Source organism: Calliphora vicina, chromosome 3 (assembly GCF_958450345.1).
Source record: "Calliphora vicina chromosome 3, idCalVici1.1, whole genome shotgun sequence".
In the NCBI taxonomy this organism is placed as follows: Eukaryota; Metazoa; Arthropoda; class Insecta; order Diptera; family Calliphoridae; genus Calliphora; species Calliphora vicina.
Window position 1 is genome coordinate 35060306 of NC_088782.1, and position 17677 is coordinate 35077982.

Sequence of the window (17677 nt, forward strand, 5' to 3'; positions counted from 1 at the left end):
GATGAATTTTCGAACCTTTTCCGGAAACATTTCCATTAAGGTTTTTATAGAGCTTTCTGTCACTTTGTTCAAACAAACAAAATCTACCACACCATTTCTGTGCTCTTCAATTCTCTTTTAACAAGAGCCCAATATCTCTCCACTGGCCTTAGCTACAGGCAGTTTGGAGGATTGGCCTCTTCTGGTACAAATACCACATTATTGTTCTTGTACCACTCAAGAACTTGTTTACCATAGTGACAGGATGCCAAATCAGGCCAAAAATAAGTGGACACATTAAGCAATCTTATGAATGGAAGCATCCTCTTTTATAAACATTCCTTGATGTAAATTTTGGTATTTACTAGGGTGATCGGCCCGGTTTTTAATAACCGGTTATAACCGGTTTTTTTGGTTAAGTCGGTTTCGGTTTTTTTGAAAAGCTCACATTTCGAATATCGAAGAAACCGGGTTTTTCTCCTCGAATAACCGGTTTTTTCTAAATTAAAAAATACACTAAAATACACTTTAAAAAAATATTCAAAATCCAAAAAACTGTAAAAAAAATACTCCAACTATTTTAGAAGACTTTTTAAATTTAGAAAAATGTCACTAGCGATCTATATTATATTCTATATATTTTTTCCATTTTTTTAAAACCTAACGTAGTTGTTGACTTTTGAAATTAAATAAAAGTCGTAAAATATCAACCACTCATTTTAGAAAAACCTCAATTTTAATATCAAAATGTGTCAAATTTGACCCGAATATCTTAAGAAAACAATAGCTTTGGTATTTACAAGGGGAATCCCAGTTTTCATACAAATATAATGTTCAGCAAGTATGATGAAAATTGACGGATATATGTTAGTGCTACCAAAGCTCTGAAAACATTCAACTTAATTGTGTGTAACAAAAATTTAAGATTTTAGCTCCAGGTTAAATTTGACCCAATGATCTTAAGTGCAAAAAATTTTATAGATATTTTTTTTTTGGCAGATTTAAGTGTTTTAAAAAGGCTTATTTTTTGTAATTAGAATACATGTATATTCTTTATCATAAGTATGAGATCTTTAATGTAAAATAAAACTTATTTTCTTCTTATTTCTAGGCGTTTTAATTTTTGCCAAAAAAACCGGTTAACCGGTTATTATTAAAAAACCGAAACCGGTTTATATTAAATTGCAATTTTTCGAAGAAACCGAAAACCGGTTTCTAAAAAATGTCGAAGAATCGATCACACTAGTATTTACAGAGCCCTTTGTAACAAATGTTTGGCTTTTTTTTTTGCCGCAACTGCATATTGCTTGCCATACCAAGAACTTTTTGGGAAAATTTTCTGCTTTTGTGTCCTAAACTTTTCTACAACATTCCCTCGAGCATCAGCAACATAAAAATATTGACCCAGAAGCTGCGAAAAATTTTCCAAACATACGTTTTGTCATCCATTATACAGCAGGTATATTTTTTTGTATGAAATTTGATTTCAATTTCCGTGCTCTGTCTTTGGCCTCTAAATTTTTAGCAGAGTTCCTGTCAGGAACTTTTTGAGCCTTGTATGTTTTTAAACCTATATTGGCTTTAACTTTTCGTACCAAATAGTCCGAGTACTGAGCTAACCGGACAGCTTTCCTAACGGATGTGTTAGGAGCTCTTTTGAAAATGCTTTCTATTTATGGGCTTTAGAATCATCATGTGGACCATTCCTTCTACATGAACCAGGTTATCTATCAACGGACAAGATCTCCCGCTACTGTTTAATGACATTGGAATCAGTTTGACGACAGACCTTTGCTTGTTTGTCCAACTTTTTTTTGTAGGACCATGTTGGGTTTTGTTAAAAATATTTAATAATTTTCGTACACACTTTTTTCTCGTCACTCATTTTAATCAGATTAACAACAAATGAACATAATTGGCATTAGACATAATAACTCCCATGCTAACTTGATAAAAAAAATACAAATAATACTTTGGTTAAAAGTTTTAATGATAAACGTATGTTAAGATTTTTTCGATCTCAGTCCTTAAGAATTGTTTTTTTAATTTTTTTTTCTAATTTGTATTTCATTCAGAAAAAAAGATGAGAATTGTATTTTAAATAGGTATCTATTATTGTTTTGTGATTTTCAATATCCTTTTTAGAAAATTTGTTTTTGAAACATTTGCCCAATTCACAATTGGTGTTGTAGCGTTGTATGTCGTAATTCTTTTTATTAATGTTTTTTTTTTGTTTCGAAAATTTTTTTTGAAAAATATTTATGACATACAACGCTACAACACTACGACATAAATTGTGAATTGGGCAATTGATTTAGCATGAAAAATTGGTTTATGGATAAAGAAGATATAAAAAGACACACCTACGGGCATCGGAATTCCCAATAGGGACTTCCGAACATTCTGCACGAGCGATTTGAGGGCATGGTCATCTCACATGGAGGTTATGTGAATTGGACCGAGATCGTGTGATTTGACTCTGTTATACTTTTTCTTGTTTGTTCGTGTTTCTCGCAAAGGAAACATATTATTGGTATCAAGCGAAAGGTCTTTGAAAAATTATTTAGACATTAGAATTTGTTTAAATTAAAATGTTATAAATCTTTTATAAATTCGCCAATACAGTTTTTTTTCGTTTTTAAAATTTAAATATAGTTCGAATTTTGAGCCATCACTTTCACTCAAAGCCCCTGCTGCATGGTTTAGTTTTCGAGGACGTCGTTGATAATACGATTTCTCGGTGACTGTTTAGCAATACAACAGGTAGAATCTACGAAACACATACCACTCTCAACTCTGGACATTTTGAAGGATGTGTTTCCGGGCGATTATTTCTTCAGACTTATTTCTTTGTGGTATTTTGAAGTCACGATTCTATGCGAAATGCCACAATCTCTGCAATTGTGATGTATGTTAGGAAAATTGAAAAATGTCGAGAATCCTTGAATGACTTGTATTACTTTTGAGTTTCGAGAAAAGGCACGAAATTTCATATATTTAATCATGTCTAAATTTCATTAGACAATGACATTTCCTTAACAAATCATGGATAGTTTTAACAATTTCCTTAAAACTGGTTTTTAAACAACACTTTATTATTAACTGATTTACACACAGCCTCAGAAGTGAGTATACACCAGTGATTTTTTTGATTTTTTTAAGATCATAAAAATCATTATATTCAGACTAAAATCTTTTTTTTGAGAACCGAATCTATTATTCAACTAAATCTCCAACAAACCGAAACTTTTAAATTTGAATCGATGAATAGATTTTAGAATTTTCTTTATTTAAAAAAAAAAAATCAAATAATTTTAGGTGTTTGATGTATAATATGTATAATATTTTTCAAAACAATTTTATACACTTTAAAATATTAGTTAAACTTTAAAATTTTCAAAATTTATACCCACATATTTAGGATTGTATGTGTGCCATTTGATAAAGTATTTTCCATTTTAACGGTGATTTATTATTATATTTTTGTTAATTTGTTTTTTAAGAACAACCTTCTTGGTTACGATTATTAAATTATACTAAATGCAGTGCGCCCTTTTAGAAATTACAATTAAAGAAAAATTATGAGTACGTTTCGAATTATTTTTGTACTAGTATAAATTTGTCTTATTAAAAATAAAATGTTTATTCTTATGTGGGCAAAAACACAATTTTGTTTACAGAAAAAAAATTACAAATCAATTGTCATATTAATCACCAGTTTTTAATTAAAAAGGCACCAACAACCGATTTTGTAAATATAAACAATATTTTTGTTACTTAAAATTTTTAGCACTCAACAATATTTATACCATACACCACCATAGTGGGGAGGGTATAATGCGTTTGTGCAGAAGTTTGTAACGCCCAAAAATATTAATCTAACTTGTAATCACTTTCTGAGTCGATTAAACGATATCCGTCCGTCCTTCTGTCCATGTAAACCTTCTGCGCAAATTACAGGTCGCAATTTTGAAGATATTTCGATAAAATTTGGTACATATAATTTTTTCGGCCCAAGGACCAATCTGAAATGGGTCCATTATTTCACCTAGCCCCCATACAAATGTCCTCCCAAAATTGGACTTTATCGGTCATAAATATTTAATTTATATTGGTATCTACACAAATTTCGCTCCAAATAAGTTTTATATATACGAAATTCATGTCACCAAATTTTGTTACGATCGGTCCATAATTAGTCATAGCTCCCATATAGACCCGCTTCCGAAAATCACTTTAACGTGCATAAATCTCTTAAAAATGTTGGTATACATACAAAATTCAACATAAATAACTTTCATATAGACATAAATCACACGATCTAATTTCATGGCGATCGGTCCATAACTGATCATAGCTCCCATATAAGGCCCACTTCCGAAAATCAGTCACGAATATAAATTATTGATATTTTAAAAGAAAAATGTTTTTGGAAAACCATACTTTATTACTTGTTTTTAATGGGTGTATGACTTAAAAATCCGGGATTTACAATAGATGGCGTATCTTTTAAACGCGGTTTTTGTTTTTAATCACCCCTATCGGCAATAACATGTGAAATTTTGTTCCCATGAAATATTCATTTCCCTCGAAGGGAAAATTGCTATCGGGAATATCACGATTAACTTTACATTCACAATAGTTGATTTTGTTCGTAACAGCTGTTTATTGTTTACAAAATTCCATCTAAAAATTTCACAACAAGGGGAATTTTTTCACGTGAACAATGTTGATGAACGAAAAAAGGGATAATATTTCATGTGAAATATTGATTCGCGATAGGGGTGAATAACTTAAGGAGTGAGCTCGAAAAAACCTTAACAAACGTTTTCCTTAACAACTTTTAACCCAAATTTTCAGGAAAGTTATTATGTTTGATGTCAATTATGTTCATTAGTTGTACTAAAATTATTAAATATTTTCAACAAAAAGTTGACCAAACAATCAAAGGTCTGCCGTCAAACTTATTCCAATGTTGTTAACAGTATCCGTTGATAGAAAACCTGGTCCACATGATGTTTCTAAAGCCAATAAATAGAAGGCTCCCAACAAATCCTGTAGGAAAGCAGTCCGGTTGGCTCAGTACTCGGACTATTTGGTACGAAAAGTTAAAGCAGGTTTAAAAACATACAAGGCTCAAAAAGTTCCTGACAGGAACTCTGCTAAAAATTTAGACGCCAAAGACACAGCACGAAAATTGAAGTCAAAAATATACCTGCTGCATAGTGGATGACGAAACATATGTTCTGGAAAATTTGTCGCAGCTTCCGGTTCAATATTTTTTTGTTGCTGATGCCCTCGAGCATCAGCATTGTAGAAAAGTTTAGCACCCAAAAGTAGAAAATTTTCCAAAAAAGTTCTTGGTATGTAAAGCAATATGCAGTTGCGGCAAACGAAGCCAAACATTTGTTACAATGGGCTCTATAAATACCGAAATTTAGATCAAGGAATGTTTACAAAAGAGGATGATTCCATTCATAAGACTGCTTAATGTGTCCACTTATTTTTGGCCTGAACAGAATATGGTATTTGTACCAGAAGAGGCCAATCCTCCAAACTGCCTGGAGCTGAGGCCAGTGAAGAGATATTGGGCTCTTGTTAAAAGAGAATTGAAGAGCACAAAAAAGGTGTCCAAAAGTGTGATAGATTTGAAACGCAGATGGACTACCTGTTCGAACAAAGTGACATAAAGCACTATAAAAACCATAAGGGAAGGGTTTTCGAAAATGGTTCAAAATTTCATCATTAGTGATTAGAACTATAAAAAATATTTTTATTTTTTAATTGTAACAATAATTTCAATCAAATTAAAACGATTTAAAACTTTAAGTTTAGTGGTTTAATTTTTATTAACATTTATAATGTATGTTAAAATTTTTTCGATCTCAGTCCTTAATACACACATTAAATTACACGTTATAAGTACAAGAATTCACCGGTAATACAGTTGATGTTAATTCTAATAGCGCCCATGATAAACTGACTACCGACTGTAACCGCTGTCACTATTTATACACACAATTTTCATTCTAATAGCTTCATGAATTATCTTAACGGACAGAACTAGAATATTCGATTTCTAGAGCTTTTAGCAGCTTCAATGCTAATGTTAGTAGCTTAAACATTTAGTGTTGCCATACTTACAAACAATGCTAATAACTGCGTGCATGATGAATGTTGCAGACCGTTAAATTCAAATTGCTAATACAAATTTGTAACAATAGGTGTGTTCGCGTACTTTCCAGTTAAAAATATCCAGTAACTTTATTTTAGAGATTAAAAATAAATTACTCTCAATCTGAAAAATTACAACAAAAAAAGTACGCGAACAACAATTTGTAAAAATAAGTTGTATTTTATTATAAATAAATACAAAACGTTAGTTTTGTGTTATTTTACATATTTTCTTTGCAAACTTGTAAATTGTATTAATTTTCCACTTTTTAGTTTTGTTTGTATTTGCAACCATATGACAAAAAATGTCCAGTAAAAAATATCATGTTCTCTAGCTACGAACTGTCACTTTTAACACTCTCTTGCTCTCTCGTTACAAATTTTTAAAAGTAAACGAACGGAATTACATAACTTCCAGTGATAATTTGTTCAAATTATTACAAATTATCAAGTAAGCGAACACTACTAATATGAATCTAAATCTTTCTACCAACTTTTGTGACATAAGTAATTTAAAATTTTAAGAAATTAATCACTCTATCGAATTCTGTACAGTCCCCAAAGAAGGCTAGAACTACATATTGATGGTTGGCATTAGAGATGCCAAAAGGGGAATCCCGTTCCCGAAAATCCCGGGGTTTTCGGGATTTTCTAAACCCCGAAACCCGAGATTTTTTAATTTTAAATCCCGGGGTTTTCGTGATTTTCCAAATCCCGTTTTTCATAAATAAATAGGGGAAATTGTCATTTTTGTGTGCCTTTTTCATTAATTTTGACATTCTACATGCCCGAATATCGCAAAGTGATGTTCAGAAAAGTTGTTAAGCTCAACTACTGCTACAATATAGTTAATAAAGGAAAACGGTATTTTTGGTTTTCCTTGATTGGGGCTCTAGAAAATCAATTCTTCACCTTTTTTTTTGTAAGTTATCTAACAAAACTCAATTTAAATCCACTTCGAATGAAATTGATTTTTATCTCAGATGAGAAGCTCGAACAAAATGAAAATATTTCGATTGCTAAAAGGCTTAAAGATATTATTTATAAATGTAAAAACCCCAAATAACAATAACGAAAATAAATTATAATGTGGATTTTCAACTTGCAAATGAAATATGGGCCTTTTCGGAAATGCATCACTGCGCTGCATCTGATGCGCAGTACATTCTAAAATGCAAAAGTTGCCAACACTGCAAATGTATTGAGTTCTAAAAAGCAACAGTGAAACATATGATGCGCAAAAACCCATCAAACAAGCATCACAAAAATGGCTGATGCATTGTCTGCGCATCAGCATCAGCTGATTTGCATTAGCATCGCAAACTAATCACAGATGCGCATCAAATGATGCATTTCCGAAAAGGCCCTATTTGCAAACGGGTTTGCCAATGTGAAAGATGTTTTTCGGCAGCAGCATATGTCGGACACAAAATTCGTTCCAGAATGGCAGATGAAACCATAGATGCAATAGTATTGTTAAGAACTTATTTAAAATTAACACTATTTTTATACCCTTCAAACCCTATAAAGTATACATATATATTCTGGATCCTTATAGATAGCGGAGTCGATTAAGCCATGTCCGTCTGTCTGTCTGTCCGTCCGTCTGTCTGTTGAAATCAATTTTCTGAAGACCCCAGATATCTTCGGCTATTTAAAATCAGCAAAATCGGTCCATAAATAACGGAGATATGAGCAAAAAACCGGGACAACATCGATTTTTGACCTATTTTTATACCCTTCACCTTCGTGAGAAGGGTATATATAAGTTTGTCATTCCGTTTGTAATTTCTACATTTTTCATTTCTGACCCTATAAAGTATATATATTCTGGATCCTTATAGATAGTGGAGTCGATTAAGCCATGTCCGTCTGTCTGTCTGTCTGTTGAAATCAGTTTTCTGAAGACCCCAGATATCTTCGGGATCCAAATCTTCAATAATTCTGTCAGACATGCTTTCGAGAATTTTGCTATTTAAAATCAGCAAAATCGGTCCACAAATGGCTGAGATATGAGGAAAAAACCAAGACAACCTCGATTTTTGACCTATTTTTTTACCTATATCTGGATTACTAAGACATTAATATAGACAATATGGATATCTAATGATAGATATTTCAAAGACATTTGCAACGACGTATATAAGACCATAGTAAGTTGGACCTACAATGGGTCAAAATCGGGAAAAAAATTTTGAACCCGATTTTTTTTTTTTTAAAATTTAAAAAAGGAAAAAAAAATTTTTAAAATTAAAAAAAAAAAAAATTTTTAAAATTTAAAAAAAAAAAAATTTTAAATTTAAAAAAAAAAAAATTTTAATTTAAAAAAAAAAATTTAAATAATCGAAAAAATTTTTTTTCCAAAAAATTCAAAAAACAACTGGAAAAAAAATAAATTTTGTTTACCTAAAAATATTTAAAATTTTGAAGTATAATTTGGTGAAGGGTATATAAGATTCGGCACAGCCGAATATAGCACTCTTACTTGTTTATCTATATATGGATTACTAAGTCATTAATATAGACAATATGGATATCTAATGATAGATATTTCAAAGTCCATTGCAACGATGTAGATAAGGCTATAGTAAGTTGGACCTACAATAGGTCAAAATCGGGAAAAATATTTTTTAACTCATCAAACAATTTTTTTGTCATAAATTTTTTTTTAAAAAATACATGAATATAGATCTCTTACTGGTTTTAACTAAGGTACGGTTTTTACCAGTATGTACATTAGGGTGGATCGATTTTTTTTCACGAAAAATCGTATAGCAGAAACGCATTCTACGGAAAATTCTAAGAAATTATCCCCAAGAAACCATAGCTCTAAAATCAAATCCTATCTTGCGCATTTCGTCTTTTATCCAATGATATTTCAATACATATACATATATTTTTTTTAGTTTTGTTTACTGGATAAAAGACGAAATGCGCAAGATAGGATTTGATTTTAAACCTATGGTTTCTTGGGGAAATTTCTTAGAATTTTCCGTAGATTGCGTTTCTGCTACTAATCGACCCGGCCTAATGTACATACTTTATTGTTATTTCTTCTTATATAATGTACTCATGCAAGTATTTTATGGTTTTTAGTGTCTAATAAAAATTAATTACTAAATAAAAAATTTACTTTCAATTGAACGTTTCTTTGTTATAATTTTCGGGATTTTAGATTTACCAAATCCCGAACCCCGGGATTTTTAAAAATCAGTCCCGATTAGCATCTCTAGTTGACATACAAGACTCGGCACAGCCGAATACAAATAAAAAACAGCAAAAACAGGATTATTTTTTTATTTCATATTATTTTATTTAATATTTTTTTTTGCTCATATGATTTTTATTTTTATTTGTTTATAACGTCTTAAATTTTGTAATATTATTTTGAAGTATACAAATTAATAAAAAAAAAATAATGATAATTAATCGTATATTATGTATTATTTAATTATGTATAATAAAAAAAATAATAATAAAACATATAAAAAAACAATAAATTAAAATAATATAGAAGATTTTTGTTGTTAACATTGTGGTTTGTTAATGTCAGTTTTTTATTTATTATTATTTAATAACATTAATTAATTATTAACTATTTATAAAGTTTAAATTTACTTAAATAACTAAGTAAATTAATTTTATGTTAATGGTTTAAGTTTAATTTATATTTTAATAATTATTAATTAAAAGAAACTTATTTTATAAAATTAGTTATAAATTAGTATGTATTAAAATTAAAATATTATTAAATACATTATTTTAAATATTAATTGTAGTTAAGTATTGTAATTTATATGTAGGTAAATCTAGAAAAAAGATTTATTTAGTAATATTTGTGTAAAATTATTTTATAAAAAAGATTCAGAGAGAGAGAGTGAGAGAGAGAGTGTGTGTGTGGTTTCAATTCTATTGAAGAAAATTGTCAATATTTGTTTTTTTTTATTTGAATTTCAAACATTTTTGATTTCGTTTACATTGCCTGTTGTTGTTTTTTTTTTTAAATTATTTAAAAATTTGTGACTTGTTGGTGTTTATAGGCACCATTTTTTTTTATTTTATTTTCCTATCAAACATTTAGTTTTAAATTTTTAAAAACATTTGTTTTAGTTTTTATATTAATATATACTACTTTTATTAAAACGTTTAAGGGGTCTAAAGAAAACACACAATATTGCTTTAAATTTTCTTTGATTTTTATTGTTTTTTGTTTGTCAAAAAAATGGTTTTTGAAACCCTGTTTTGTTTTTTAAAAAATTTGCAATATCAAACAAATTTTTGAATTTTCATAATTTAAGGCATTATTGTGTTTTTCTTTATTAATATTTATTCGAGGTTTTAGGTTCTACTTTGCTACTGGTTCTATATAAAAATATATTTATACATGTATATTTATTTGTGGGTTTTTGTTTTTATTTAAGGGAGTTACTTTGGATGATCTATTGCTACTATTCTTTCAAATATGTATATCTTTTTAATTTTTGCCTTGTTGAAATATTTTTTTTTATAGATTTAAGATTTTTCTTTTTTTTTAAATTTTGGACGGTTTTATTATTTTTAAATTTGAATTTATTTATTTTAGATTTTTGTTTAAGATTTAAGGACGTTTTTTTGTTGTATTTTATTAAGGTATTTTATTTGATTTGATTTTGTATTTATTTGGTTGTAGTAAATTCTCTATTATTTCAATTTAAATTCAACTTACTTATAGTAAAAACATTTAATTATTGATTTGGTATTGGAATTGCTTTTGTTTTTAAGAAATTAAGTATTTGAATCCATAAAGATTTTGGGAATAGTATCGAATAAAAGTTTAGCTTTTTAGCATTTTTGAAATCTCTGATTCTGGGGCACCGGATTTTGATAAGTAAATAAATGAAGCTCTCAATCTATAAATTCCTTTTTCTGGACAAACTGTGATAAAGAATAGTGACAAGATAAGAGAAATAAAACATTTGAATGAAAAAAAAAAATACAAATTTTGGTGTCCCGATAGACTAGAACTTCTTAAACCTCCCAAATATCAAGGATTTCCCTACTTCTTGTTCCTTTAATTTTCTTTTAACATTATTCAAAAAATATGTATGTATGTCTATTTAAACCTCAACAAAAATACTTTAACATTTAATTATTTTATTTTTCTGATTTTATTTTAATAATAACTTGACTATTTCTAATCTCAATTAGGTTTTTATTTTTTATTTATTTTTTTTGGAATGTATTTGAACGTATACTTTTTATTTCGCCGCCCCCCTTCCCTCATTCTATTATTTAGTACGTTTTGTGGCACTTGCCGCAGTGGGTCTCATAAAACTGCTAACACCTCTGGTACTAGAACTACTGCGTGAAGTTACCGATCTCGTCGTATTTTGTGGATTGCCTACATTAGCCTTAACCATTAAAGCGCTGCGGGCTGTTTGAGAACGTGCTGCTGAGCCAACGTTTGTTTGATTTTCCTTAAAACTAGTGCTGCCCAAATTTGAGCTGGACGTATGACGCGCATGGGCATTTGGCGTTGAAGAGTTGAGACGGCGCACCACCACAATATTGGGACCTACACTGGAACCACTGGAGCTGGAACGACTTGCTGGCACACCACCTGCTGAGCCAGCTAAACGACTGGGATTGTTGCGTAGATTCTGTGTGCTTAGGGGACGTTTACTGGGTGAGGAATCAACGGATACTGTTTGTAGGGGTGACTTATTTAAACTGCTACTTCCAATGGGCATGCGTTTGACTGTTTGTGTGGAGGCGCCGCTATTGATGGAGGAGCGTGATGAACGTAAACTGTTGCGAGAACTACTGCGTTCTACATCACGTTTCGTGGAGCCCGAGGAGGACGATGAAGGCTCTGAGTTGGCTATGGTCTTGCGCATGGAGGTGGCTCTTCTTATGGCATTATTGGTGAAATTACTCATATGGGCTGCCGCTGTAGAGCTGGCAGGACCCTGCATAACTTGACCATTAGGCATGCGTGTCGTTCGAGAGCGATCTACCGAAGAGGCCGTTCTGCGAGGTGAGGATGCGGCTGTGGAAGGTTGTGACTTCGAGGAGGAAGATGCTGAGCGTAGTCTTGATATTTGTAGTCTATCCGCCAAACGGCTGGAAATCTTTTGTATGGGTGTGGTTTTTTGTGACATGGACTTTTGTGTTAGTTTGGGCAACTCATTTACCTCGTTACAAGAAGAATTTGTGCTTTCTTTGCCATGAGAGGGTGTGTCGGAGACTAGACTTTGGGTTTCCTCAAAACCTTCATCGTTAAGCTCATGATGATTTGATATTTTGATTAGAGTAGTACCATTGGCTGTGGTGGTGGTGGTGGGGTTTCGTTGTGCAATGATCTCTCGTGGCGGACTCCATAAGCGTTCCGGACAGTCTGTGGGTGATTTGAGATTTCTTAAAGCTTCCTGCACATCCTCCTGATTGATCGAACTTATATGACGTCCCACCTTCTCCAATTTGGTTATAGTTTTAGCTGAGATATTTGTACGCTTGCCCTTGGTTTCGCCCACCTTGTCCCCCGTCAAGGCTGTTGTGGCTAATGGCTTGTCTTCGCATTTGGTTTGAGATTTTTGGGTTTCTGTGTTCTTAGCTAATTGTGTTAAGGAGTTTTCCTCACTTGAATCTTTGGTAGAAGTTAAGTCCTCATTTCCACTGCTGTAATCGGTAGGACGTTTATAACGTCTTGTGCGTCTAGCCATAGAATAACGATCAAAGTGTCCCGTTATCTCGGCGCCTTCCAAATCATTATTACTCTCCGTTACTTCTTTGTTGCATTTGTTGGCCGTTGGCTCCGTTCTATTGACTGTTACCAGAGTGGTAGTGGGACTAGATATGATTCTTCGTGTTACTGGTGGTGTTTCAATATTATCGGCATCAATTTCCTGGCGATTTGAGCTCGTTGCTGTTTTGTGACTCGTTTGATTGTGGGTATTTGAGGTATTGCTTTCCAATTTACTGACTTCATTGTGTACATCGTCAAAGTTGAATTTATGTTGACTATTGGTTGTACGATTTTTGGATAGGGGAGACTTAAGATGATTTTCGGCATTAACTTTGGTACTACTAGCTGTTGGGGCGGCGACTTCGTAAGTCGAGGTTGGAGATTTTATGTTATCGACAGCCGTTAAACGCTGTTTATTTGTGCTTGGCTCCTTGTCCATGGTGGAAGGAGAACGTATATAGATTTTCAAACGATCGGTAGCATCTCGTTCGCCCAGTTGTTGTATGAGAGACTTGCGTCGATCTTCTTCTGCTATGGACTCGAGTTGAGTAGCATTGTTCTCTGTGGAACGTTGTCTTCTATAGACAACATCATCGTTTGCGGAAACATTATTCACAATATCTGACAATTTTGTTGGTAGAATTCCATCCGATTCCGTTATGCTGGGCTTTTCCCTTTGCTTGTGCGAATTTTCACGAGCGTTATTAACATCTAAAGAAACGAATACATTACAATATTTATATACGAAAGGATAAAATACTGAAAATACCTGCTATGGCTTGTATGGTACCGACAACATCGGTGTCTAGGGTCTTGGAAGGTTTCCAATCGGGATAAACACGTTTATAGCCATCCTTAGACTGACTATTGTTGCTGTTGTTAGTGTTGTTAGTATCATTAGTACAAGGATTAGGTGTGGTTGGTACAAATTTCTCTTCAGGCAATGTATCCAACTTTCGTTCGCTTTCTGTAAATATCAATATTATTACATTTATTCGAATTATGATTAAAACAGTAAGTGAAACCTACCCGATTCGTTTTCAAGCGAACGCCTATTGATGTTAACCAAACGTCGCTTGCGTTTGTATTCCTCGTCTTGTTTTTCATCGTTTTCGTTCGATTGTAACCAGGTTTCGATCTTTTGACGCCATTCACGAGATATTCTAAAAAATACGATAATAAAGGTATGAAAAGATTTGGTTAAGATCCAATGATTGTGCAACTTACCTTGGTTTTGTTTCATCTTGAGCTGGCTGTACAATTTCCCCATTACTGGGCGATAATGGCGATGACTTTTCTGGCACATTAATTGGTAAGGGCGAAGCGGCTCTTTCCCGATCCGCACCAAAGTCAATATTTAACAATTCGGGACGTTTACGACTAGAACTACCAGAACGGGCGCGACGAGCCCAAGAACGATCTACAAATACATATGTACGATATAATGAGGTTGAAACATTGGAGATTTGTTAAAAACTTTCTCTTACCCAAACTTCCATAGGCTGCTTTACGCTCTCGACTATTGCGCTCATGACCTGAAGTTCTTAGGAACTCCATAAGATCATCTTCCTCGGCCATGACACGACTTCTGCGTCGTCTCATACTGCCGTTGGGCGTAATGTCTGGAGACATGCCATCACAGTTACCATTTGCTGCCTCCATACGTATAAAACTATTATTGATTTCCATGTTGCCATTGTTGAAAGAACCAAAACGCTTGCGCGACAAAGCGGGACTAGCTCTGGGATCAAACGAGGAGTCCAGGGAATATTGATTCTCATAATCGGAATTGGGAGTACCGTTTTGATTGGCTAAGATAAGAAAATTATTAGTAATTGAATTATTTTAGCTAGAGAAAATCTTAGATATTTTACCATATTTAGCTCTTCTGGCTAACTGTTCCTCCCTTTGCTTTTGCCTCAAAGTGGCCTGTTCCTCCAACTGTTGGCGTCGTTCATTTTCCTTAACCGCTTGCTTGAATTTATCACAGAAAGTTTGGAAGATCTTAAAGCATTCCTCCAGTCTAAAACTGGCCGGATCCTCACAAAAGAAATCGGCCAATTTCAAACGCATCGTCTCGACCGCATCCATGCCAGACTTAAGCACCGCTATCTCACTCTCGGCACTTTGTATAAATTCCATCATTTGCTCTTTGATATCCTCATCGGTGTTGGGTAATTCGATTTGTTTTTTAATCTTTTGCAACTGAGTATCCAGATTCTTGATATCAATACTGATCTGCTCAACATTGGTTCTGAAACATTTTCAATTAAGATTATGATTTGTTTAAAGGTTGTGGGAATTTTGAATTAAACTTACTTGGAGGCATTTTCTAAATTACTAAGCTCATTGGTAAAATTCAATAGGGCAGGATTACGTTTTTCCGCTTGTATGGCAACAAAATGTATGAGATTCATACCCGGTTTATTGGCTCGTATATCGGTCAATTTGGTTAAAGATGAGAGCTTAACACCGGCAGCATTGCCGGCATAGCCACCGGAGTTAAGGAAATTACCCGCTACCACCACTATATACAGAACTTCTTGTAAGGTTTTATTGTTGATAAGATCTTTAATTGAATAGTATTTACAAAATTTTAGTTTGTTTATGAATTTATAGTTGAAGAAATTAGAAACCTACCATCACCAGCCTCAATCATGGCATTTATGCAAGGATCTAGATATGTAATATTTGCGGCGAATTCCTCTTTGAGCAACATACTCTCAATACGTAATTTGTAGCTAGAGTTATAGAACAGAGAAAAATAGAGATTAAATAGAATTTTATCATATAGTGAGTGACAATATAATGGAAACTTTAATGCTTTATTCCGTAATTTTAATAGTTAGTAAAAATGGCTAGAATCAAGATTGGCGAAAATTTTAAAACCCAAAATAATAAACGATTTTAATGCTGGATTGAAAAAAATCAACAGTTAAAAAAATTATAAAAAAAAACTCAATAATTGGGATGAAGACCTCGTAAAACTAATCCAAGACCAAAAATTTAATTGGTTTATAACACCCCGGGAAATAACCTTTTATTTCTAAAAAAAAATTCCCTAAGAACATTTAAACTGGTCGAGACAGAAATTCGGGTGAAGCCAACTACAACTTAAGAGGCAGTGATGTGAGAAAAGACCCGAAGGTCATGATATCTGAACTCCAAGTCCACAAACTTGGAAGCCTTTTGGCTTGTCTGCAGGTACATTGGCGGGAATCGAACCTGCAAATCTCATATTGATAGACCAGTAAACTATTATTAAGTTGGGCGGTGGCAATATTATCATGTGGGCTGTTTTTCAGGGCAAAGTATGTGTCCAATTCATGTCATAAAGCATACTTTGACTGGAATCAGTTACAGATAAATTTTAAACGATGTTATGTATCCATACTTTGATGAAATTGCAGCACGAGAATGACTAGGGTTGTAATCAATTGATTACAATCAAATGAGATACGTGCTTTGAAGTGACCTGCTCAATCGTCAGATATCGATCGCATAGAAAATCTATGTGAAATTGTAGATCGCAAAATATGGTTGAACTGAACCCAATTATACCACAAAGGAAGCATAGAAAATCTATGTGAAATTGTAGATCGCAAAATATGGTTGAACCCAATTATACCACAAAGGAAGTATTTTCTGATGCGGTTATAAGGAAATGCCGAAACAAATTGCTTCAATCCAAGGGATGGCCAATCGAATGATTCTGCATTGGTGAACGAATTTTACAGGAGTAACAAAAGTTTGGTTGCTTCAACCGAAACTCTTCCTTATTAACTGACTTTCTGTGGCTAGAACCGAAAAATTCTATGTGTGAAACCGTAACATTGGATTGCTTACAAATTTGGTTGCCACCATCTGTTTTCGCAAATATGAATAATCGTTATAGATAGCGGAGTCGATTTAGCCTTGTCCGTCAGACCATAATTCATATATCAATATAGCAGCTATAGAACCGGTTCGGTTGCTATTTAAAATCGGCCCACAAATGGTTGAGATATAAGGAAATAACCAAAAAATGGTTCGAAATTGGGAAAACATTTTTAAGCCCCAATTATTTTTAACAAAACTATTTTTTTGTCATTATTTGTTTTCACTAATAAATTTTAAAAAATTTTTTTAAAAATTGAAAAATTAATTTTGATTTTTTTTTTTGAAAAATTTAAAATTCAATTTTTAATTTTTTTTTTAAATTAAAAAATCAATTTTGAAAAAAAAATATTTTTGAAATTTTTTATATACTTGAAAATATTTAAAATTTTTATTTTAAAATATAATTTGTCTAAGGATTATGCACAGCCGAACATAGCCAAACTTGTTATACCCTTCACCTTCGTGAGAAGGGTATATATAAGTTTGTCATTCCGTTTGTAATTTCCACAATATAATTTTCCGACCCTATAAATTACATATATTCTGGATCCTTATTGATAGCCATGTCCGTCTGTCTGTTGAAATCAACTTTCCGAAGCCCCCAAATAACTTACATACACGATTCATACATCAATATCTACGGAATTCTCGGTTGCTATTTAAAATCGAGAAAATCGGTCCACAAATGGCTGATATACATACAGTGGTTGACAAAACAATAGACACTTCAAATATTTCATTAGTGGTTAAAAATCTGAAATAATTTTTTAAAACATTTTAACATTTTTGTAGTATTTTATTTGTATACTTTTAATAACTTAATTTAACAAAAAAACAAAGGACATAATTAATTAAATTCTAAAAATGAGAAAACAAAATTAAAAGATTTCTTTATTACGGCATTGACAAAACAATGGAAAC

The 17677-nt window shown here is 32.3% G+C and overlaps 1 protein-coding gene across 2 annotated transcripts in view; it reads right to left on the reverse strand.

The window, feature by feature from the left end:
- Nucleotides 1-9441: 9441 nt before the first annotated feature.
- The window catches only part of form3 (formin 3), a 183109-nt gene continuing 174873 nt past the window's right edge, over nucleotides 9442-17677 (reverse strand). For both annotated transcript variants that reach the window (XM_065503170.1, XM_065503169.1), the window contains 8 exons: nucleotides 15518-15618; nucleotides 15197-15446; nucleotides 14752-15131; nucleotides 14365-14688; nucleotides 14105-14297; nucleotides 13907-14040; nucleotides 13647-13844; nucleotides 9442-13588 (listed from right to left, as the gene is read on the reverse strand). In XM_065503170.1, coding sequence (XP_065359242.1) covers nucleotides 11421-13588; nucleotides 13647-13844; nucleotides 13907-14040; nucleotides 14105-14297; nucleotides 14365-14688; nucleotides 14752-15131; nucleotides 15197-15446; nucleotides 15518-15618 — 3748 coding nt within the window. In that variant the 3' untranslated portion in view covers nucleotides 9442-11420. The remainder of the gene's footprint in view (nucleotides 13589-13646; nucleotides 13845-13906; nucleotides 14041-14104; nucleotides 14298-14364; nucleotides 14689-14751; nucleotides 15132-15196; nucleotides 15447-15517; nucleotides 15619-17677) is intronic.